General features: G+C 42.5%; 1 protein-coding gene across 1 annotated transcript in view; it reads left to right on the forward strand.

The window, feature by feature from the left end:
• Window positions 1-22,342, forward strand: part of LOC132346285 (uncharacterized protein C6orf132-like) — a 52,580-nt gene extending 30,238 nt beyond the window's left edge. Inside the window, exons 2-5 of the mRNA XM_059890703.1 lie at window positions 11,347-11,414; window positions 11,645-12,130; window positions 21,570-21,599; window positions 21,785-22,342. Coding sequence (XP_059746686.1) covers window positions 11,347-11,414; window positions 11,645-12,130; window positions 21,570-21,599; window positions 21,785-21,790 — 590 coding nt within the window. The 3' untranslated portion in view covers window positions 21,791-22,342. The remainder of the gene's footprint in view (window positions 1-11,346; window positions 11,415-11,644; window positions 12,131-21,569; window positions 21,600-21,784) is intronic.
• Window positions 22,343-23,443: the final 1,101 nt, after the last annotated feature.

A 23,443-nucleotide genomic window follows, 5' to 3' on the forward strand; every position in this document is an offset into this window, starting at 1 on the left:
GGATGTGTCAAAACTGAAGCCACTTAGAACGGAGATCATTTCATTCAACAGACAGCCCAAATCTGAGGCTTTTCCTTCTGCTCTGCCTGTAACAGCAGTTGCTAACCTTGCTCGTACTAACCACTTCACTCCTCCTCCAGAGATGCCTGCTTGTGCTTTCGCTTTCCCAAAACAATTTGATCAACCCATCCAAGGTCAAAATTCTTGGGACGGTGTAGATTTTTGGCATGCTGTCTAACTTTAAGAAAGCCTGTACTCTGTATGGACCTACTTCTCCTTACTGTATAGAATTTCTCAGAGGATGGGCTGACCATTGGACGCCATATGATTTTTTTCAAGTAGCAAAGATGGCTTTAAATCCTCAACAGTTACTGCAATGGCAAATATGGGTTAATGATGAGGCCCAACAGCTGATGATTGACCAGAAACCTCATGGTAACCCTGCCAATTTAACTTATGGTATACTGACTGGAACAAAGACTATGGCCGATGTAATGGCGCAATTAGCTGAGATATTACATTTCATTAAAGAAACTGCCTGCAAGGCATGGGCAAAGGTTGATAGTGCTAACTCTGATGGTTCATTTGTTAAGATTATTCAAGGACATGAGGAGGAATATTCTCAATTTATAGTAAAATTAAATGATGCAATTGAAAAATCTATTAAGGATGTAACTTTACAAAATATTATTTTAAAACAACTTGTTTTTGAAAACGCTAATGAGGAATATCAATCCATGCTTAGACCAATTCGAGAGACTAACTCTCTTATGGAATATTCGAAAGCTTATAAGGATATCAGATCTAATTCCCATAGAGCAAAATTGGCGACACTGGAAACCTTTGATGTACAAAAAACTGCTAATGCCAAATGTTTTAACTGTGGGAAGCCCAACCATATGAAAAAACAATGCCACATACCAACACAGGCCAGAAAAAATAATACTACTTCTAATAAGAAGAAACCCCCAAGAGTATATCCAAGATGTAAAAAGGGGTACCACTGGCTGAATGAATGTCATTCTAAATTTGATAAGGATGGAAACACCTCGACCCCCGGTGCACAACAAAAACAACAGGGAAACTAATAAAGGGGCCGTCCTCTAGCCCCGCTACAAAAGGAGGACCTAGCGTTATGACGCTACAAGCAGCTACATCTAAGAGTGCTTGCATTGATATACCTAGTCCTTATAATATGGAACTAATAGAATTATACAACCCCCACAAAATTCCCACTGGATATTATGGCCCGATTCCACCCAGGACAATGGGACTAATTTTGGGACATAATAGCTGCACAATGAGAGGTTTAATGGTATTGATCGGTGTTATGGACAAAGATTATGAAGGGGAAATACATATTATGGTAAATGTTATGAAAATGGGAAATATATACTTACAAAAAGGGGAACATTTCGCACAATTATTACTTTTACCATATGTCAAACCAATGAAGGCATCTAATAAATTTCGGCAGGGAGGCTTTGGCAGTACCAACCTTACTGCTGCACTATCCACCTTATTAAAGGAACATCAGAAACCCATGCTTACTTTACGCATACAGAGAAAAAATTTCACAGGCATGTTAGATACCAGAGCTAACATTTCAATCATTAGAGCTACAGAATGGCCCCTTGATTGGGGTAAGGTTATGGCTCCTTCTAGACTATTAGGAATAAATAAAGCTAATGCCACACAAACTTTCGTCAACACATCCTATTTACAAATGTATGGCCCTAATCAAATTGTAGCTTATCTTAAACCATATATTACTAATATCCCAATCAATTTATGGGGACAGAATTTTCTCGAACAAACAAAAGCCACAATTTCTTTAAATGAACCTTTTTAATGGGGGCCATTGAGTTAACACCGCTACCCCTCGACTGGGAATCTAATATCCCAATATGGACACCTCAATGGCCCCTAACTAAAGAAAAATTGGCAACTCTTATGCAATTAGTTAATGAACAATTACAAAAAGCTCATATAGAACCTTCATTTTCCCCATGGAATTCCCCTGTTTTTGTAATAAAAAGGAAATCAAGAAAATGGCGAATGTTGGTAGATTTAAGAAATGTTAATAATACCATGTTACCTATGGGGCCCTTACAACCCGGATTGCCCTCCCCTTCTATGGTACCAAAAGGATGGTCTGTAATTATTATTGACTTACAAGACTGCTTTTTTACTATACCTCTGCACCCTAAAGATAGAAAACGTTTTGCCTTTTCAGTTCCTTCTTTCTATAAATCACATGGCTCCTGTTAAAAGATTTCAATGGAAGATGCTACCTCCGGGAATGATGAACTCTCCTACCATTTGCCAATATCTCATATCTGTTTTATTACAACCCATTAGAGATAAATATCCTACTACATTTATAATTCATTACATGGATGATATACTTCTGTCTATGGAATCTGAACTCTATTTGCAACAATTATACAATGAAATTACTACTACTCTTCAAAATCATGGCCTGCTTGTTGCGCCAGATAAAATTCAATGGAAAGCACCCTTTAATTATTTAGGACATGTTATGGAAGAATCTAAAATCAAACCTCAAAAAAATCAAATTGCTATGCAGTCTCTACACACGTTAAATGATTTTCAAAAATTGCTAGGAGGTATTAATTGGCTACAGCCATCTGTCAGCATCCCCACCTATGCCTTACAAAATCTATTTAAAATTTTAGAGGGATCCCCTGACCGTAATGGCCCTAGGCAACTAAAAAAAGAGGCCAAAGAAGAACTGGCCTTAATGGAAACACATTCAACAATCGTCTTCAACTCAGCTAGATTATGATCAACCAGTTTCTTTATATATATTCCCCACTGAACATTCGCCTGCTGCAATTATAGCTCAGCATAGCCCAATAGAATGGGTATATTTACACACTAAACAGTCTAAAAAATTTGTATCATATATTGAAAAAATAGGGCAATTAATTATGTCAGGAAAAAGCCATATACAAACTTTGACTGGCTTTAATCCATATGCAATACACGTCCCCTTGACAAAAAAGGTTGCAAATTGCCTTACAATATAACTTGACCATGCAAATGGCATTAAATGATTTTCAAAATGTTATCTCATTTCATTTGCTGAAAGGAAAATTATGGGACTTTCTACAATGTACTAAATTCATTATAACTAATATCATTGCATCCCAGCCTATTTCCAATGCACCCACCTATTTCATTGATGGCAACAAAAAAGGCCTGACAGGGATTGTCAGCCCTGATATCAAAGAGAAATTACCCACTACCTATTCTTCAATACAAAGAGTTGAGTTGTATGCTTTATATGGTCTTTTATCACTTCAACCATTATCCTTCAATGTATATACTGATTCCAAATACCTTGCTTCCCTTTTTCCTGATTTTGTTACTGCCTTTTTATACAACCTAGATGAAGAATTATATACTCTCTTTTCACAGACTCACTCACATACGGAACCTTTCTTATTGCACATATATGTGCTCATTCAGGTTTACCTGGCCCTCTGGTTGCAGGAAATGATGCCCTTGACAGGCTCATAGCTCCCATTTTTACGTCTGCCAGTGACGAACATGCTAATCTTCATACCAATGCCAACAGATTGCACTCTAAATACCATATTCCTCTCACTAAAACACGGCATATTATTCAAACCTTATGATGTCTGCACCCCTCTGCATTTATGGACTACAATTTAAAGAATTAATCCCTGGGGGCAACAACCTAATTCCCTTTGGCAATCTGACTTCACTCACTGCTCCTTAGGAAAATTTTGTTTACTTTTTGTCTCAATAGATACATTTTCCAACTTTATCTGGACAGTACCTGTCTCTTCAGAATCCAGTAAACACACCATTTTCGCACTCTTACTCACCTTCCCCATTATGGGGATTCCTTCTGTCTTGAAAACAGACAATGGACCTACATTCACCTCGCATTCGTTTCGTTCATTTTTATCAGAATGGAACATAACACACATTACAGGAATACCCTATAATCCTCAGGATCAAGCCATTATTGAAAGAGCCCACTGCACCCTAAAAACTCATTTATTAAAACAGAAAGGGGGAATATGGAAGAGGAGATACACTTCTTATCCCATGAACCCTGAATTACTATTATCTTTAACTCTTTATTCCCTAAATTTTTTAAACTTAACAAAAAATAATTCTAATACTCGTGCAGATAGACATTTTGCAGAAGACAAAAACAGCAAATTAGAAATCAATACACCAATATGATATAAGCAATTTAATCAATGGCTACCAGGAATCTTACGACTCCTAGGCAAGGGTTATGGTCTTGTCATTGCAGATGGAGAGGAAATCTGGGTTCCCCTTTGCCATGTCTGTTACCGAGAGGGGCCCCAAGACCGGACTCCCTTGGGAAGTGACGAAGTTGACGAAAAGGGTCTCATCAATGACCTTGGAGGAGCCAATGAGGAAACGCCACCGTCTGAATCCTTACCCAACATGGGCTCAAGTGAAAAACATGACTCGTCAGGCTGAGCAGACACTGAAGAACACTGGAACTCCTATGACTCCAGAGAAGCTGTTTCTGGCAATGTTAGCTGTTCTTTCCTGTTCCTCTGGGGTAAATGCAAAATATGTTTATTGGGCATGCATACCCAACCCACCACTTCTCCCCATAGTGGATTGGGTAGATGAAGCCCCTGTGATCTTTACCAATGATAGCATGCATTTTCCAAGTCCCTCGTCCATAAAGCGACCAATCCATGAAGAAGGTGAGGGAAAGCCAATCGATATTTCCTTGGGATTCAGAACCCCGCCTGTCTGTTTCGGATCTCACCCCCTTTGCATGACTATCTTCCCACAGTGGTGGGCATACTCTGCCAACAATGGGACTGCTTCACGTCTGGGAATGTTTGCTGTGGCATCTTTCTTACTTAATGGCTCCAAGCGACATTATCCAGGCCAGATAGCCAACTATTCGAACTCACTTTTTCAACCAGAGGAACCTACATGTCATACTGTATCTTGGAAAAGAAAACAGGAGATACAACCGTCACATTGGTCTGATTGTTGAGGCCAATTTGGGAAAGTTTCTATAATTCAGCAAAATCATACTAATCATACACTTATATTTGTTGACTGGGGACCTCACGGGTTGTTTGTGAACTGTTCTCAAGAGCAGGAGGAACATCATAACTGCTCCTGGTTTAATAGATCAAGCATTGGAGGCTTTCATAAATCTAAGACAAGTTTCTGGACTGATAAGGACATATTGCTGAACTGGTATAATGGGGGCTTATCACCCTCACGACCCAGGATTGTCATCCCCATTGTAGGGCCAGAACAATGGCACATTTGGAAGATTCCAGTAGCTTTAGAGCACTTTGTTAATGTTTATGGGACTATGGGTGTGTTTCGTCCTTCTAATTATACCTTCCTATACAATAGTACTGGCTATATTCAATCATGTATTCACCTTCCGTACTTATTTATTGTAGGGCATTTTGATATCGACTTATCGGCCAAGATTGTCAATCGTACTGCATGTGCGTTGTATACCTGCCTTAATCACACCATTTCATATCACAATGCTAGCATTGCACTAGTTAAACAAAAATCTGAGTTATGGCTTTCCGTAAACTTAACTGAACCTTGGACTGATTCTGTATTTCTTTCTGTATTGTTGAAAACTGGGCTTAGGCGATCTAAGCACATCATTGGGTGGATTATTGCAGGCATCTTAAGCCTTATCTCCATTGTGACTGTAGGAACTTTGTCTGTATGGCTTTACATAATTCTATACAAAATCATGATTTTATCACTGCTTGGCACAAAGACTCTCATGATCTGTGGACTCGACAAGCTCAAATAGGTCAGCAATTACAAACACGAATTAATGAGTTACAAACTATGTTTATCCACTTAGGAGATCAAGTGCAGCAACTGACTTTCCAAACACGTATACGCTGTCACTGGAATTTTACTTCTTTTTGTCTGACTAACATGCCCTATAATAGCACTGAATATCCTTGGGATAAAGTTAAAGCGCATTTGCAGGATCTCACAGATGACTCAAGTTTAGACATCAATTTGTTGAAACAACAAGTTGCTAATTTTCAAGTTAGGGTACCTAAAGAATTATATAGCACTCAATTCTATGATACCTTAACCAAAACCCTATCGTCTCTAGACCCTAGAGCTTGGTTTTCAGGAAGCAATATTTTTATATATGTATTAATCACCCTGCTCTTTTTGTCATTGCTTGTAGGATACAGAAGTCTCTACTTAAGACTCCATGCTTCCCACAATGGAGTCCAACTAGCAGCCGCTATGCTTAAATTAAAAACAGAAGGAGGATATGTTAGGAAGCATAGTACAAAATAGCCATATTAGGAGAAAGTCCTTGGGAAAATGGTGATGGGCTAGAAGTACCCTGGCTTTGTGTACTGTGGACAGAAAAACATCTCCTGCCTTTGGTTATGCTCGGTGCCAAGATTTAATAATAAATAGGGATGTTACTTGAGAAAACAGGTTATGGGATAAGCACATGAATCACTTAGAACACACTGTCCTTGAAATGTTTTTACTGACTAGGTGTTAACCCCATATGCGCTCTGCTGGCCATATACTCTAAGCTCTTTGTTCCTGCTTCTATAAAAAGGCTTGACTGCAGAAATAAACTTGTCAGTCCTTGCAAGAGACTGTCCTAGTGTCATTCTTTCAGGTTCATCGCTTCCAAGTCCCAGGGAGAAAATCCCCAACACACCTCTTTGCATCAGATGGCCAAAGTATTGGAGTTTCAGCTTCAGTCCTTCCAATGAATATTCAGGACTGATTTCCTTTAGGATGGACTGGTTGAATCTTCTTGCAGACCAAGGGACTCTCAAGAATGTTCTCCAGCACCACAGTTCAAAGGCATCAATTCTTTGGTGCTCAGCCTTCTTTATGGCCCAACTCTCACATCTGTACATGACTACTGGAAAACCATAGCTTTAACTAAATGGACCTTTGTTGGCAAAGTGGTGTCTCTGCTTTTCAATATGCTATGTAGGTTTGTCATAGCTTTTCTTTCAAGGAGCAAGCGTCTTTTAATTTCATGACTATCTATTATGTGGTAAATTGCCATAAAGTATAACACATCTTTGAATTCATGCATGTGCCTGTGGATTTACAAGTATTTTAAAATCATGTGCACAACTGTCCCTTGAAAGAGTAAATTGTATTTATATATCTATTTCTTTAGGTCTGTGTTTTGCTTGACTTTCTGGGACAGCCAGGTAGAGATGTTCTGCTGATAACTGGAGACAGATACATGTCAGAAACCATAGAAAGAGATCAAGGAAAGATAAAATTTGAGACTCATCTCATCATATATCTGCTCATTGAAGGCAATGGATGAGACCCCATGGAGAGTCTGTGGAATGAGAAGAGAAGAAAGCCAAAGAGAGAACCCTGCAGGCCTGTGATATCCAGGGGCAGGTAATTAAAAGACGAAGGATGAAACATATCAAGGAGAAACAGATGCAAGAGAGCAGATGTTGATCGAAACGATATCTCATTTTACACTTTGCTTTTGTTTTGGGTTAAGTTTAAATGGCCTGCTGCTGCCGCTGCTGCTAAGTCACTTCAGTCGTGTCCAACTCTGTGTGACCCCATAGACGGCAGCCCACCAGGCTCCCCCATCCCTGGGATTCTCCAGGCAAGAACACTGGAGTGGGTTGCCATTTCCTTCTCCAATGCATGAAAGTAAAAAGTGAAAGTGAAGTCGCTCAGTCGTGTCTGACTCTTAGCGACCCCATGGACTGCAGCCTACCAGGCTCCTCCGTCCATGGGATTTTCCAGGCAAGAGTGCTGGAATACGGTGCCATTGCCTTCTATGTTAAATGGCCTGAGTGATTTCAATTTAACATTTAAGAAAATTTAACCTTTCACATTTAAAGTTACACTGACCTCGGTATCTGATTAACTGAATTAACCTAAAGAGATACCCAGTTGCTAGAGAGCAAAAAATAAGGATCCCTGAACTGAAATCTAGCTCTCATTGTGAAACTGACCTTTCAAAAGAGATTAAGTTTTTTCTCCAGATTTAGGTCCAGGAATGGGGTCGCAGGATCATATGGAAGCTCTATTTTTAGTTTTTTAAGGAACCTCCACCTGGGTTCGATCCCTGGGTTGGGAAGATCCCCTGGAGAAGGGCAAAGATACCCACTCCAGTATTCTGGCCTGGAGAACTCCATGGGCTATACACTCCATGTGGTCGCAAAGAGTGGGACACAACTGAGAGACTTTCACTTTCACACTGTCCTTCATAATGACTGTGCCAGTTTCCATTCCTGCCAACAGAGTAGGAGGGGTCCCTCCTCCTCCACCCTTTCCAGCACTTTTTGTGGATTTTCGATAGCTATTTTGACTGGTGTGAGGTGATATCTCGTTGTAGTTTTGACTTGCAGTTGTCTAATAACTAGCGATGTTGAAAATCTTTTCACGTGCCTCTTGCCCATCAGTATGTCTTTCTTGGAGAAATGTCTGTTTAGGTCCTCTGACCATTTTTTGATTGGGTTGTTTTGTTTTGATGATATTAAGCTGCATGAGCTGTTTGTTAATTTTGGAGACTAATCCCTTGTTAGTCACATCATTTGCAAATATTTTCTCCCATTCTGTGGGTTGTCTTTTCATTTTGTTTATAGTTTCTTTGCTGCGCAAAAGCTTTTGAGTTTAATTAGGTTCCATTTGTTTTTATTTCCCCTTCTCTGGGAGACTGATGGGAAAAGATATTGCTGTGATTCATGTCAGAGAGAGTTCTGCCAAAGTTCTCCTCTGATAATTTTATAGTGTCCGGTCTCACATTTAGGTCTCTTTAACCTGTTTGGGTTTATTTTTGTGTGGTCCAAAAGGATATATGCAACCTCAGTGTTCAGTGCAGCACTGTGTACAAGAGCCAAGACATGGAAGCAACCTAAATGTCCACAGAGGAATGGATAAAAAAGACGTGGTACGTATACACAAGGGAATATTACCCAGCCATTAAAAAGAATGAAATAATGCCATTTACATCAATATGGATGGACCTAAAATGAGAGTAGGAGGATGAGGTGGTTGGATGCCATCACTGAGTCAACAGACATGAGTTTGAGCAAATGCCAGGAGATAGTGAAGGACAAGGAAGTCTGGCATGCTGCAGTCCATGGGGTCACAAAGAGTGACTGTGACTGAGTAATTGAAGAACAACTGAAATCTGAATAAATTGTGGAGTTAATAGTAATATTCTAATATAGGTTCCTTCTTTGTGTCATATGAGCCATCCGTTCAGTTTAGTCGCTCAGCTGTGAGGGACTCCTTGTGACCCCATGGACTGCAGCATGCCAGGCTTCCCTGTCCATCACCAACTCCTGGAGCTTGCTCAAACTCATGTCCATTGAGTTTGTGATGCTATCTAACCATTTCATCCTCTGTCGTCCCCTTCTCCTCCTGCCTTCAATCTTTCCCAGCATCAGGGTATTTTCCAATGAGTCAGTTCTTCGCATCAGGTGGCCAAAGTATTAGAGTTTCAGCTTCAGTATAAGTCCCTCCAATGACTATTCAGGACTGATTTCTTTTAGGATCGACTGGTTTGATCTTGCAGTCCAAGGGATCTAGTTTCCCCACCAGCTATTGAACCAGGGTGCCCTGCATTAGGAGTATGCAATCTTAGCCACTGGACTGCCAGGGAAGTTCCCATATGAGCCATAGTAACGTCATTAACAGCAGGGGAACCTGAGTGAAGAGGATACAGGAACTCTCTGTATTATCTTTGTAACTTTTCCATGAATCTGAATATATCCTAAGGAAAGACTGAAGGTGAGAGGAGAAGGAGATGACAGAGGATGAGATGGTTGGATGGCATCACCAACTCAATGGACATGAGTTTGAGTAAACTCTGGGAGTTGGTGATGGACAGGGAGGCCTGGTGCGCAGCAGTCCATGGGGTCACAAAGAATCAGACATGACTGAGTGACTGAACTGAACTGAGTGTTTAGAAAATCTGTCTAAAGTGGAACAAGGGTTGAGAATCAGTTGTAGAGAAACCACTTACATTGCACCAGAAAAAAAAAAAAGTGCCCCATGAAATACTGAGTCCAACTGCCAATTCCAGCATACACAGTCCTAAAAACCTGAACCCTAGAAGCAATGGGCTTCTGCTTTGGAACAGGTTACATTTCTAGAGGCACTTCCAGGGAAACAAAAATGGAGTAATTGCAATAAACATAACTGGAATAATCACAGTTCTGATAATTAATTGCCTCTAAGATACAGAAATTCAAGAAACACTGCTTAGTAAAGGAGAAAAAAACTACCCACAACCCATTCCTGAGTTTAGAAAGGTGTCATTTTGATATATATGAAAGGTATATATATCTGGATTCAATATAATGTCATTGTGGTACCCTCATGCTTTGAGAAAATTATCATTTATCTTTGCTAAAAGCTGTTGTCAATTTGCTTTTGATCTCTAAAGGAGATTTAGATCTGGTCAGAAAGTTCTTCAATATTGAGTTACCATTTCTTCTCCTGCCTCACCCATTGTGGTAGGAAGAAGGCAAGGAAAAAAGATCCCCTGGCCCTACATAATGAAGTTAACCTGGATTTAGCTTGGTCTCACACCTCTTTTCCTAATCATTAAAGATATTTGTCATCTGTGTAAATTCCTAGAGGAAAGTTAGAACTGTATAAAGAAATCATTGTGCACAAGTAAACATTTGACAAACAAGTGCTTGGAGATGGCATTTCTAAAAGCTCCTTAAAAAATTTATTTTTTGCATACATTATTTTGTTTAGTAAAAATATCTGATTTATAAATCCAGAACCCCAAGGCATCTTCAAATTAACAAATGGTATTAGCAGTTTGTAATGATCCAGATAACAATCCAGCTCCTTAACTCCATGTGACAGCACATTAATAATTTCTCTGAGCCCATCTCAGTTTCTCATCTGTAAAATGAAAGATTTGAGAATACATTGAGAATAAGCAGTTCTTCTCCTTTTCGGAGAAGGCAACGGCACCCCACTCCAGTACTCTTGCCTGGAAAATCCCACGGACGGAGGAGCCTTGTAGGCTGCAGTCCATGGGGTCGCGAAGAGTCGGACACGACTGCGCGACTTCACTTTCACTTTTCGCTTTCATGCACTGAAGGAAATGGCAACCCACTCCAGTGTTCTTGCCTGGAGAATCCCAGGGACGGGGGAGCCTGGTGGGCTGCCGTCTATGGGGTCGCACAGAGTCGGACACGACTGAAGCGACTTAGCAGCAGCAGCAGCAATGTACCTTTTCATTGGGACACAAGAGACTCGGCGAGGACTTAAAGAAACAGACTGGAGTGTTTGCGGATTTAGGGCTTAGAGTTCTGGTGGGCGGGATAGTGCTGAAGAAAGGTGTTCCCTGTGTTTCTGAAGTCGGAGGGGTAAGTGACAGAGGTATAGGAATTACTGAAGTGGAAGAGCAGGACAGCTACTGCTGGAGGATCAGTTCCCGGGACGTTTCTGGCACGGGCGGAGGACGCGCGTTAGGTTGCTAAGCAACCGGGGGTCCTCGGGGCGGGTGGAGGACCCCAGTAGAGGTGTCTCAGTCAATGCCTGCCCGTTTGGGCGCGGTACCGGCCTCGAAACTAACGAGTAGGTCGTCTTTTCAAAGGTGCACGGTTTCTGGAGCCAAGACTTGGCAAGCCCCAGGGCCGAGTTCCGCCCGCGGCGCGTTCCTCTGACCCCGTCCTCGGGCGCGAGGCGGGGCGCCGCTCGGGCGAGGTCCCCGCCGCCGAGCGTTGCTGGGCGGGACCCGACGCCGCCGCCCGCGCCCTCCGCCCGCCCGGGTCCCGGCCCGAGCCCTGCGCCTCCCCGGCCGCCCCGGTCCCGGCCCCCGCGCCCCCCGCGTCTCCCGCCGGCCCGAGCACCCCGCTCGCCGGCCCGTCCCCCACCAGCCCCCCGCCCACCGGCCCCGCGCCCCGCACCCGCCCTGGCCCCTGGCCCAGGCCCCGGCCCCGGCCCCGCGCCCCCGCCCGCGGGCGCGCCGGCCTCGGACATGGAGCCGCTGCTCCTGGCCTGGAGCTACTTCAGGCGCAGGAGGTTCCAGCTCTGCGCTGATCTGTGCACGCAGATGCTGGAGAAGTCCCCTTGTGACCAGGTACCGGCCGGACCCCGCCGGGCCTGCGGGTCTTGGCAAGAGGGCTCCCGGGGCTCCCCGGGACCCCATCGGGAGGGGGCTGCAGGGAGGAGGACGCAGGGCGAGGGTGACCCTGTGGTCAGCACGGACGCGTGGAGCCCAGATCCTCTGGGACCGCGGCCGCTGGGTCCTGACTGCGGTGGCCGCGCCCTCTGCTAACTTCGGCCGTTGAAAGATGCTGAAAGACAGCAGCTAGGAGACCAGCCTCAGATGTCGCTGAAAAGATGATGAACTCTGTTAGGTCCTGTATTCTTGCGTATCAGTTCAGTCCAGTCGCTCAGTCGTGTCCGACTCTTTGCGACCCCATGGACTGCAGCACGCCAGGCCTCCCTGAACATCAACTCCCGGCCATCGAGTCGGTGATGGGTATATTCTTGCGCAGGGGTGGGCTTTTAAGCTCGCTGCCTGTTACCTCTTAATTTCCAAAAGAGTTATGTATAAACTTAAAAATCTGTAACTCCCCGCTCCCCGCCCCTCCCCCCATTGAAATAGCTGCCTTTTTTTCTTTTGGATCAAACGTATAACCCTTCCAGTTCATCTTAAGACGGTTGTCCAAAAGTGGGGAGCTTTGGATTCTGAGCCTTGAGTGCAGCTTGAGGCAAACAATTCAAGTTAGAGGAATGAGAACCTAGGAAGGGAAAAGATACATTTATTATTGGGAGGGAAGGGTGAGAAAAATAATCCCCCTAAAAGAAGGCAATGATGGCATTGATTGTAGCTTACTAATGCTCTCTTAAATAAAGTACAGTGTTAAATAAGTGAGTGAAAACAGTAATATGCTGCTCGTGAGAGGGGCACCACTGCGGTGGTCAGGTAGTTCTGGAGGAGACCTAAAAAGGAGAAAAGTGCCTCTAGTAAATGCAAAATGTACTCGTGGAGTTCGAGTTCCCCAGCTTTTCCTCTAGTGCTGTTGGCTTGCGGGTGTTAGAGAGAAAAGGAAAATTGATGAGAGTTACATTCACGGAGCTGTGACAGTTGTTGCTCCGCTCTGCCTTAGCTCCCAGCAAGCTTAGCACATCTCCCTCAGAACAGTCTACCTTAGTGAGAATGCTAAACTAGGTTCTGTTTGGGTTAGTTCCTATTGGTTAATAAGACTCTCATTTCCATAGGCAAGCATTTTTCCAAGTGTGTTTCTTAGCACAGTCGTCCCACAAATGCTGCTAAAAAAAAAAGATTCCACCCTCAGGTTTGTTTGGGAACCATGACAAAATATGGACCCCTTTACAGTTTGTACAACCAGAGTTTGTTACACACCAGTGGTGTACCAGACATTGTTTTTCCGTTGAGTCAGGGTAGTTTCCATTCCACAGAACAACAGTCCCCGGAGGAAGAAAATTTCCTCATTAAATGCATTTGGGAAACGTGTATTCCCTACTTAGAGATTCATTCTAAAGGCTCTGAGAATTTCTGCAGAAAGAGACTTAACTTTGCCTGATTCTGATGAATACAATATTTATGAAATTTAATTGACCACCGATTCCTTTTGTGGCTGTGGGCAAGGGTCAGATCACCCTAGAGAGATGTCGCATTGGGAAATGTGTTATAGGCAAAGCAGCGGTGTTTTCTATTAATAGTTAAGACATTGTAATCTTATAAAAACCATTTTTGTGTTAGTTTCAGATGTTAGAGTGAAGTGATTCATATGTATATATTTTTCAGCTTCTTTCCTATTGTATAGTTTGTCACAAGATATTGAATATAGTTCCCTGTGCTATATAGAAGGTCTTTGTTGGTTATTTATGTATAGCAGTGGGTATATGCTACTGCCTAAATCCTAACTTATCCAACTCCCAGCCCACTTCCCCTTTGGTAACCATAGTTTGCTTTCTGTGTCTCTCGTCTTAATGACATAGTCACAGTGAGGTTCAGTATTGCAATTCAGGTTTCGTTTGTGCTGGGCACTGTGGTTGGGTCTTTACAGTGTTCAGTGACCTTTTGTAGAGTGCTTACTACTTGCCAGGGATAAATTCTATAAATCATGTTTATTTCTTTGCTGAGAATAGCCTTGCAAAGTAGGTAACAAATCGCTAAAGTTTATTGAGTATTCATTGAGCCTCTGTCAGGCTTGATTCAGAGGGTTTTCTGTTATCTCATTTAATCCTCAGCTAGTTTAGGAAGTTGGCGCTTTTTGCACCATTTTGCAGGTTGAGCCCAGTGAAGCACAAGGCCTTGGGCCAGCCTTTCAGTGCTGTGCTATCTCCCTCTGCGCTTTCCTTAGCACCGATTTGTGCATGTTGTATCCAATTGTTATTTCGTTTTGGAAATATCTTCCAGTATGATTTTCCCCACGCTTAAAGAAAACGTGCTTTTTTTTCTTAATTCATTAAAAAGAATTTAAATATTTATGTTAGAGTGCTGATGGAATTAATGAAGAGCCTTAGGAAGCTTAAGGAGGTTTTCCTATGATTAAAAGCCCCCAGAATTCTTCCTTCCTCTTAGCATGAGTCCAGGATGGCAGGTCTGCGTGTGGAATGGCAAGGAGTCTGGCACACGGGTGCCCTCATTACTTGATATTTGCTGAACGAGCGCAGCAGTCGTACTCATACGTGCATTTGGTGCATGCGTTTGGTGTGTGCCAGCTTCCGCTGTGTTTACCAAGATCACCCTAGTTGCCTGATGGCCTCTGCCTCTCTCTCTCTCTGCCCCCATCTTAATTCTCAGCACCATAGGCCCCCCTTTTTTTTTTCTCTTAATACTTATTTTTACTTATTTAATTATTTGGCTGCACCGAGTCTCAGTTTGCGGCACGTGGGATCTAGTTCCCTGACCAGGGATCAAACCCAGGCCCCCTACATCAGGAGCTTGGAGCCTTAGCTTGGACCACCAGGGAAGTCCCACTGGAGTTTCTTAAATGCATTCACCTTTTCAAATAAGTGTGATTGCATTATGGGGCATTCTTACTTCATTTCTTGTTTCAAGGATGAATTTTTTTTTTTTTTAAACCAGTTGAGCAGTTTCTTCCTGGGTCCTTACAGGAGAGTATTTCTGGTAGTAATTATCACTGGTATTTCTTACGACTCTCTCGTTGTTCCACTGGAGGAAGTTCAGAGACTGGCAGTCAGTGAAGGGCTAATAGAAATACATGATCAGAGCAGAAGCAGATGGTCCTCAGCCCGAAGTTAGTGGGTTTATCTTCGCCTGTCGCTTTAGCCTCATGGGCTTTGTTTTTGTTTTTTGAGGCATCTATATTTTAGACTATTTTTCCTGTGCAGCTCCTTGAAGTACCATTTCTATGCCACCCAACTGATTTTAGTACAAACGAGTGACTCTGAAGCAGTGCTTGGACACATGGAAGAGAAAGGAAATTAAAATATTTCTCCTGAGTGCCAAATGGATTCATTTTTGCTCTTGCTTTTATTTTTTTCCTCCCAGAACAAAAATAGCTTTTGTTTTTTATGTTAATTTTCACTTTTTAGCTTTGCTTATTTTTCTCCCGGATGAGGAAAACCTCTCTAAAGTGATTTTCTCTTTGTTAATCTTTTTATAAGCTGGTCCAGGGAGCTTCATGAAGATAACATTTCAGTCGTGATACATTATTAATCTTTGGAGATGAAGCCCACCTCTAAGACTATTTCTTCTACATTTAGTTGTCCTTTAAGAGATAACATTTTGGTGTCATCTCAGAAATAATGAGTACTTTGTACTTTTTGTTAGGGCTTTCCAGGTACTCAGTGGTAAAGATTCCACCTGCCAATGCAGGAGGCATGGGTTCCATCCCTGGTTCAGGAAGATCCCCTGGAGGAGGAAATGGCCACCCATTCCAGTATTCTTGCCTGGGAAATCCCATGGACAGAGGAGCCTAGTGGGCTACAGCTCATGGGGTCACAGCGAGTTGGACACAACTGAGCGGCTGAGCATGCACACATACTTTCTATTAGCATGTATGTATTTAGTTTTGATTCTTGCTAACGTCAGAGTAGTCAGGTTGGCTGGAGAGGTATGATATGCTATGGACTAGCTTGTTTCCTTAGAGTAAAACGTTTGTATTTGGATACAGAAGGCCTGAAGGGTAGGTTGAAGATGATAACGTGATGTTTGGCAGTGTGGAAGGGCTCCTGAAAAAGATGGATTCTGAACTGCTTTTCCAGATGCAGAGTGGTGAGGGATAGAGGATAGGGTCCGTAAGCACGAAGGACTAAGGTGCTGACCAGTTAAGAATAAAAAAGGACAACCGATGAATTCATCAGACTTTTCCCATTTGACAAAAGACAGTAAGAACAATCAGTTCATAGGGAAGTGTTGTCTTTTTTCAGAGTTTTTTTCTAAATCATAACTGGGAAAGTGGTTAAAAGTCGTAAGATATAAAAAAGAGAAATGCAAAATGGCCTTCCATGCAGCAACATGACCTAGAGGGAATGCTTGCATTTACAGCTCATGTCGGTCATCCTGATTAGTTGCTTAATCTGATTACTGTTCTTTGTGTTCCATATGTCAGATTCATGGCTTTTAAAAAGGCAGCCCCGATTTTAGCTCCAGTATAATTCAGCAGTTATGAAACATACAGGTTTTTCAGGTAGTGGTTTTGTTTTTTTTTAAAGATAATATACTTTTCTTAATGGGGTAGATTTCCAATAAAGTTTTAAAGTATTAGAATCAGTGATTCTGGGAGTGGGCGGGTGAGCTGTGATCAGAATGGGGGTAAGTCACATTTTCCTTCCCCACCACCAATCTCTGCTTATAATGAGAGATGTTGCAGCGGAGAGTTATGACTGTAAATGGTCCGAATGTGGAGAAAAGGCCGAAAGCCGCTGGCTTAGATGAACGGGAGGGAAGGAGGGGTCCCCAGTGAGATGTATGTGAGTAGTTGGTTGAGACAAGGATCTGGTGCTCCAAGCCAAATAAACATCTTTCTGTGTGATTACCTAATTTACTTCCTCACTGGGGCCATGGAGACTTACAGCCAGACAATCTTTTGATTCGAGACACTGCAGAGCAGTTCACTTTGCTGAGTTTTACAGATTACACTCGCACTTGGCTCCCTGGTCACTAAATCTCGCTAAACCTTCTGAAATCCGTTCATTTCTCTCTTACATTCTTTCCCTTCCTGTTATTGCTAAATTCTGAATGATGACCCCGTGGTTTATGAGTAGAGCTGGTTAGACTCATTAGCCAGAGTAGGTATTGATGGCAATTAGGAAGTCACATTCAGAACTAGCTGGAGATTTTAATTCCCTAAAGTAATAGCAACAACCTAGGGAAAGCTGTACCCTCGGGAGGAAGGAAGCCGCTGCTGTGAGTTGAGGTTTATGCTCATGAGTTTGCCCAGGTTCTAGGCAGAGCCCCTCCATTCTCCGTCTTCTTACTCACTCACTTCGAAGGAGATTCAAAGGGAAGCTTTGATTTGATGCGCCATAAATTGGGAGTCAGTTCTGAGTTCTGAAGAAGGAAGTAATAGAGAGCTGGCTGCTTTCCTGCTCATTAGATACATGTTTTTATAAGGAAATTCTGTGTGGTTGATACTTGTTGAAAGTGCTACCACCTTATACCTCATGAACTAAGATAGTATATGTAAAAGAACTCTGAAAACTATGAAATGGTCTTTAAGATGCCAGGTTTTATTTTTCAAGCTCTCCTATAAAGTAGGCGCTAGGGCTCTTGAGAGGGGTCTGAGTCATGGAAGTCGCCCGACTTGTTCAAGGTCCTGTAGCTGAGTGGCTCCCTGGGGGTCAAGCTGAGGTCTTCTGACGCTGGTGCTGCTGCTTTCTACTCAGCTGTGCTGACACCCCTGGGAATAATCCGCTAGACCAAGTGAACCTAACTTGTGGTTCCTTATGTGAGTGGGTTAACTTAAACCATAAAACTATAATTGACAGAGACCCAAAGATCAAGGTCTCAGTGATTTACAAAGAGTTTTGCCCTATCTCTAAATTAAAATATCCTGACTCTTTTCCTGCATTGTCCTGCCATTCCTGATGGGTCTGCAGACTAGCCTTTGTCTTCCACACCCTACAGTAGTCTGCTTTCCAGCCTTGCTATGATCTCAATACAAAGCTAAGTGCATGCTCTTGACTGACAGTGTCTAGGCTCATTGGAGAAGGGAATGGCAATCCACTCCAGTATTCTTGCCTGGAGAATTCCATGGACAGAGAAGCCTGGCGGGCTACAGTCTGGGGTCGCAAAGAGTCGGACACGACTGAGTGACTAACACAACAACACAGGCTCAAATATTCCCTGTACACTTTGACCTCTGAGTTTTCTCATCCATCAAATGGCCATGTTAATATGCCTGTCTCAAAGGACTGTTGTGTGGGCTAAGTTCATCAACACGTGTAAGTGAGCTCTTATTCTCTCTATACAGCTAGAGATAGGGAGAAGGAAATGGCAGTCCACTCCAGTATTCTTGCCTAGAGACTTCCATGGACAGAGGAGCCTGGTGGGCTGCTGTCCACAGGGTCGCACAGAGTCGGATGCAACTGAAGCAACTTAGCATGCGTGCATGCATTGGAGAAGGCATTGGCAACCCACTCCAGTGTTCTTGCCTGGAGAATCCTAGGGATGGAGGAGCCTAGTGGGCTGCCGTCTATGGGGTTGCACGGAGTCGGACACGACTGAAGCGACTTAGCAGCAGCTAGAAATATTTGCAGGCAGGATTCTGCCATTTGTATTTGTCTTAAAGGATTGTTGGTAATCTGGAAACCATCTGTGAGGAAAGTGCTCAGTGAAATGGTGATAAAATGATGAATATAGCTCATAGATCATTGGCACTCAGTAAACTTCCAGAATCATCTCTCTCTTCTCTGATCTCCTTGTCTCTCTTGTCGTGCTTTTCTCTCATCCTTCTAAGGCATCAACAGTTGGTTCAGGGTTGAGTATAGCATTTACCACATTGTACTGTAGTCTATTTAATTGTGTGCCTTCCCCCATAGGAAGTTTTCAGCGCCTGTCCAGGGAAGCCAGGAGAATGTGGAATCAATGTTTTCTCTGCCTCCCTTGTGGTTCAGCCTCGTCTCCATCTTCAGCCACGTCACCTGGACCAGCTCTGCGCCTTTCCAGCCTCCAGGCCTCTGATTTTCTTCTCCTTTCGCGTCGTTTCCCTAATGTCCTTTACTCGCACAGGAAATCGTCCTTGTGATCCCCAGAGACAGAGAGGCCCCGGAGGCCTTCATCAGTGAGCAGAGCGCTCAGGCTGGGCTGCTGGCGCCAGTTTGGGCTGCTGGAGGAATCTTCGTGCCCTTGGCTGAATAGCAGGCATCCCGCATTTACTTCCTCTCCATGGTCCTTTTTCCTTTAACTTTTCTTTTCCTTGTCAGACGTTGTCTGCAATCACCTCTAGCGAACATTTTTACCCCTTTCTATACGGAACTTATCTTGTACCTCTCCTTCACTTTACCTTTCAATCCTGCCTGGTTATATCCAGCTCATTTTTTATCTCTAAGGTGGACTGGCAATTATGAGCTCTGGCTTCTTTGTGAGACCTTGAGCAAATTACATGACATCTCTGAATTTGTTTCCTTATCTGTAAAATGGATAGTAACACTTACCCGCCTCCCTGAGATGGTGGTGGGACTCATGAGGGAATGGGTCATTTAGCCATGTACACCAATAAATAAAAGGAAGAATAGAGGGGTTATTTCTTCTGTCATCTCATTGCTTGTATTGGTATCTTTCTCTAAATACGGACTGTGAGATCTAGGAAATCTGTTCTTTTTCCAGTTCTTTCTTATGCACACTGGCATTCAGTTCAGTCGCTCAGTCGTGTCCGACTCTTTGCGACCCCGTGGACTGCAGCACGTCAGGCTTCCCTGTCCTTCACTGTCTCCCGGTGTCTGCTCAAACCCATGCCCATCGAGTCGGTGATGCCATCCAACCATCTCATCCTCTGTCGTCCCCGTCTCCTCCCGCCTTCAGTCTTCCCCAGCATCGGGGTCTTTTCCAGTGAGTCAGTTCTTCACATCAGGTGGCCAAAGTGTTAGAGTATGAAAGAGTATGAAAGGCACTGGCATTGAAAAGCTGCAGTTGCTGTGTCTTATAAGTTGCTGTTTTGTGTTTGGTTCAGCTAATTGCCAGTGTTAGTCGCTCAGTCGTGCCCGACTCTGCGACCCCATGGACTGTAGCCCACCAGGCTCCTCTGTCCATGGAATTCTCCAGGCAAGAATACTGGAGTGGGTTGTCATTTCCTTCTCCAGGGGATCTTCCTGACCCAAGGGTCGAACCGAGGTCTCCTGCATCGCAGGTAGATTCTTTACCGTCTGAACCACCAGGGCCTCACTGGACTCTCCCTTTCTGGCCTAGTTTAGCCTTTTCCTCTCATGTTGCTGTTGCGTGTCATCCTAAGGAAATTGCTTATCCTTGCCTGGTGACCAGATGGTTTACACATTGCTTCCACACATATTCTTAAATATTTTAGGGTATTCTTTTTGGATTTTAGAGCTGTCGAAAGCAAGGTTCTTTTTTTTCCTTTCTTTCCTTTTTCTGTTTCTTAGTAACTTTCCTGGTAAAACATGCTGCAGATTGAGTGTTCAGAGGTTGCTGACTATAAACATGTGAGTGTAGATCTTTTATAAATAAATTTGTTATGAATCTGTTTTTTTTTTTTTTTAAACCAGTGGACTTCTATTTAATTTGGGATAGAAAAAACCCCGAGTTTTTCAGCACCTGGCACCAATATATATTACATAGTCTATTTACAAACATTTCTCAGAGGACATTACAGTCAGAATTAATTTCTTATCTTCAGCCACTAATCCTATTATGTTTATGCAGAGCAGAAGGGTTTATAGTATGTGGATTTTCCTCCTCCCCAAGTGATTAAAATCTGAATGTTTTAACCACCATCAACTATTTTTGAATATAAAAAAATATTTACTTGGTATAGTTGTAAAATTATTTTTAATTCCTAAGATACTGAGACTTCATTAAATACATAGATATCTTCTCTGTGCTCTAAGTGAGGTTAATTAGAATTTTCTGATAATAGAAAATTTAGCACTCCTCCCTGGATATTAGTTATACGGAACTCTTGAGTGCACTTTTGGGGAAGGATTAGAGTTAATGTTTGGGTTTTTATTGAATGATTTTTTTTGTTTTTACATTTTTTTTAACTTTTTTTAATTTTAATTTTTAATTTATTTATTTTTTTACTTTACAATATTGTATTGGTTTTGCCATACATCAACATGCATCTGCCACGGGTGTGCACGTGTTCCCCATCCTGAACCCCCCTCCCACCTCCCTCCCCATACCATCCCTCTGGGTCATCCCAGTGCACCAGCCCCAAGCTTCCTGTATCCTGCATCAAACCTGGACTGGCGATTTGTTTCTTATATGATATTATACATGTTTTAATGCCATATTGAATGATTTTTAGTCTACCTACAAATACTTGGTTAATCATTAAGACTTTTTATTTTAGAAACTGTATTATCCTAAAGATGTTTACTACCTTCTTAATGCTTTCCAGGAACCAGATCCTGCATTGCCAGTATCTCAGGTAAAGGTTTAGCTGCAATATTTAGTTCAGAGCATAGTTTAATCGCTATTACTTAGTTGTTGCTATAGATTAGTAAGTTTGCTGCCTATCTATTGTGCTGTTATAAAATTAGCTAAATCTACCAGGCATTCTGTACCTTTGTACATAAATATAAACTTGTATTTCCAATACTTTTGTGTCTATAGGTGTAAAACTAGGGCACTCTACTCGTGAAGACTTGGAGCTTAAATAGAAATGACCAGTACTGACCCAGAGGATGAGATGCACAAGAGGAGGCAAGGGGAGCCAGGGGCTTAGAAAGGGAGCCAGAACATCCGCAGAGCCAGGAGTGTCCGGAAAGACTGATGGATGGGATTGTCGGTCCTGAGTAAGGACGAGGCTGACTCTGCTTGGAAAGATCTTGTCTTTTAGAGAGAGGTGCCTGCCACCATGAGGAGGAAAGGAAGACTTGGCCAGACAGCCGCATCTCCTGAATCAGCTTTGTTAGAAGTGGAGAGGCAGCTAGAAAGAGCTGCTGACTGGGTGGGACGGTGGGTGGGTCGGAAGGGAACCGAGGAAGAGGAGGTCTGGGTCGGGGGCTCCTGGCCAGTGAAGTTTTTAGCCCAAGAGTGTTTCTAGTAAGTCTGGGAATAGGAGAGGGGATGAGAGAGCTGTAAATCAGAGAACTTAAACATTACCAGGTGTTTGCCCTGCCAAGCGAGAGAAAACTCTGTCTTTTAGGTAAATAAACAGTTTGAATCTCATGGGGTTCAAATGTGTAATCATCAGACCTTTTTAGAAGAAAGTGGTATACAAAATACTCTGCAGGAGGCCTGTGTGGTATCAAACAAAGACGGTAAATAGGTTAAAATGTTGTACTCTCTTCTTTAAAAGAATGACATTTGTCATTGACTATTCATTATAGTTTCTGTATTGATAGATGTGCAAAACTATTTTTTTGCATAATATATGTACAAGTCATAAGAGGTACCTAAAGTATAATAAGCAGAGTAAGTAATGTGCCTTTTGTTTTCAGTAATTTTGCAAGATTTTGATTAAAATTAAGATTAAATTAAAACATCAACCGTTTGCATTGTTGGTCTGGTTTTAAAACTTTACGTGGGATTTGAAAGTTTCAAAACCAGCACAAGGACTTGGTGAAGGACCTGCATTTGGTATGTCCTGTCCTGTTCCTGTTGACTTAATTGGACCGTGATCTAAAAGAATCAGAAGGGAGCAGGGCTGACTGGATTCTTTTGAGCTCACTATTCAGACTTTGCGCCTTTGCGCTCTCTCAGGTTTTAACCAGTTCAAAGTGAATGAGGCTTTACAATAACAACTCAACATTTTGTGCCTGAGTTTTCATTCTCATAGAGTAGGCAGAGTGTCAGTTGTTACTGATTGTCGTGATGTCTAAGTGAGGTTAGACAGACCGTTCTTTTGGTGGCTTTATCCTAAGAATAACTTAGGAGAATTGTTTGTCACCAGCCTTAGGCCTTACACGGCTTTGCGTTCTGTATGAAGAGGAACAGAACAATTTAAACATGTTTTACTCAGTCAGTAGAGTTTTAACCTTTTCATTTGTCTATTTTTATCACTAAAATTGGGTTAACCTCCCAGAATGCAGTACAAGTAAGTCAATATTTTCCTGATGTTAGCAGGCAGATATTTGCCTCTAGAGTAATGTCCTGTAGACTAACTCAGTAGGTGAATGAGTTGGGATTATGTTTCACAGATAAAAAGGGAAATAATTGATGTGATAATTACTCATTTATCAAGGAGAATCTCTGTTTTTCTATGAAAAAACTCCTAAGCATCTGTTATTTTATCAATTTCACAGTACTTCCAATTTATCATCAGTATTC

This window comes from Bos taurus, chromosome 10 (genome assembly GCF_002263795.3).
Source record: "Bos taurus isolate L1 Dominette 01449 registration number 42190680 breed Hereford chromosome 10, ARS-UCD2.0, whole genome shotgun sequence".
NCBI lineage: Eukaryota > Metazoa > Chordata > Mammalia > Artiodactyla > Bovidae > Bos > Bos taurus.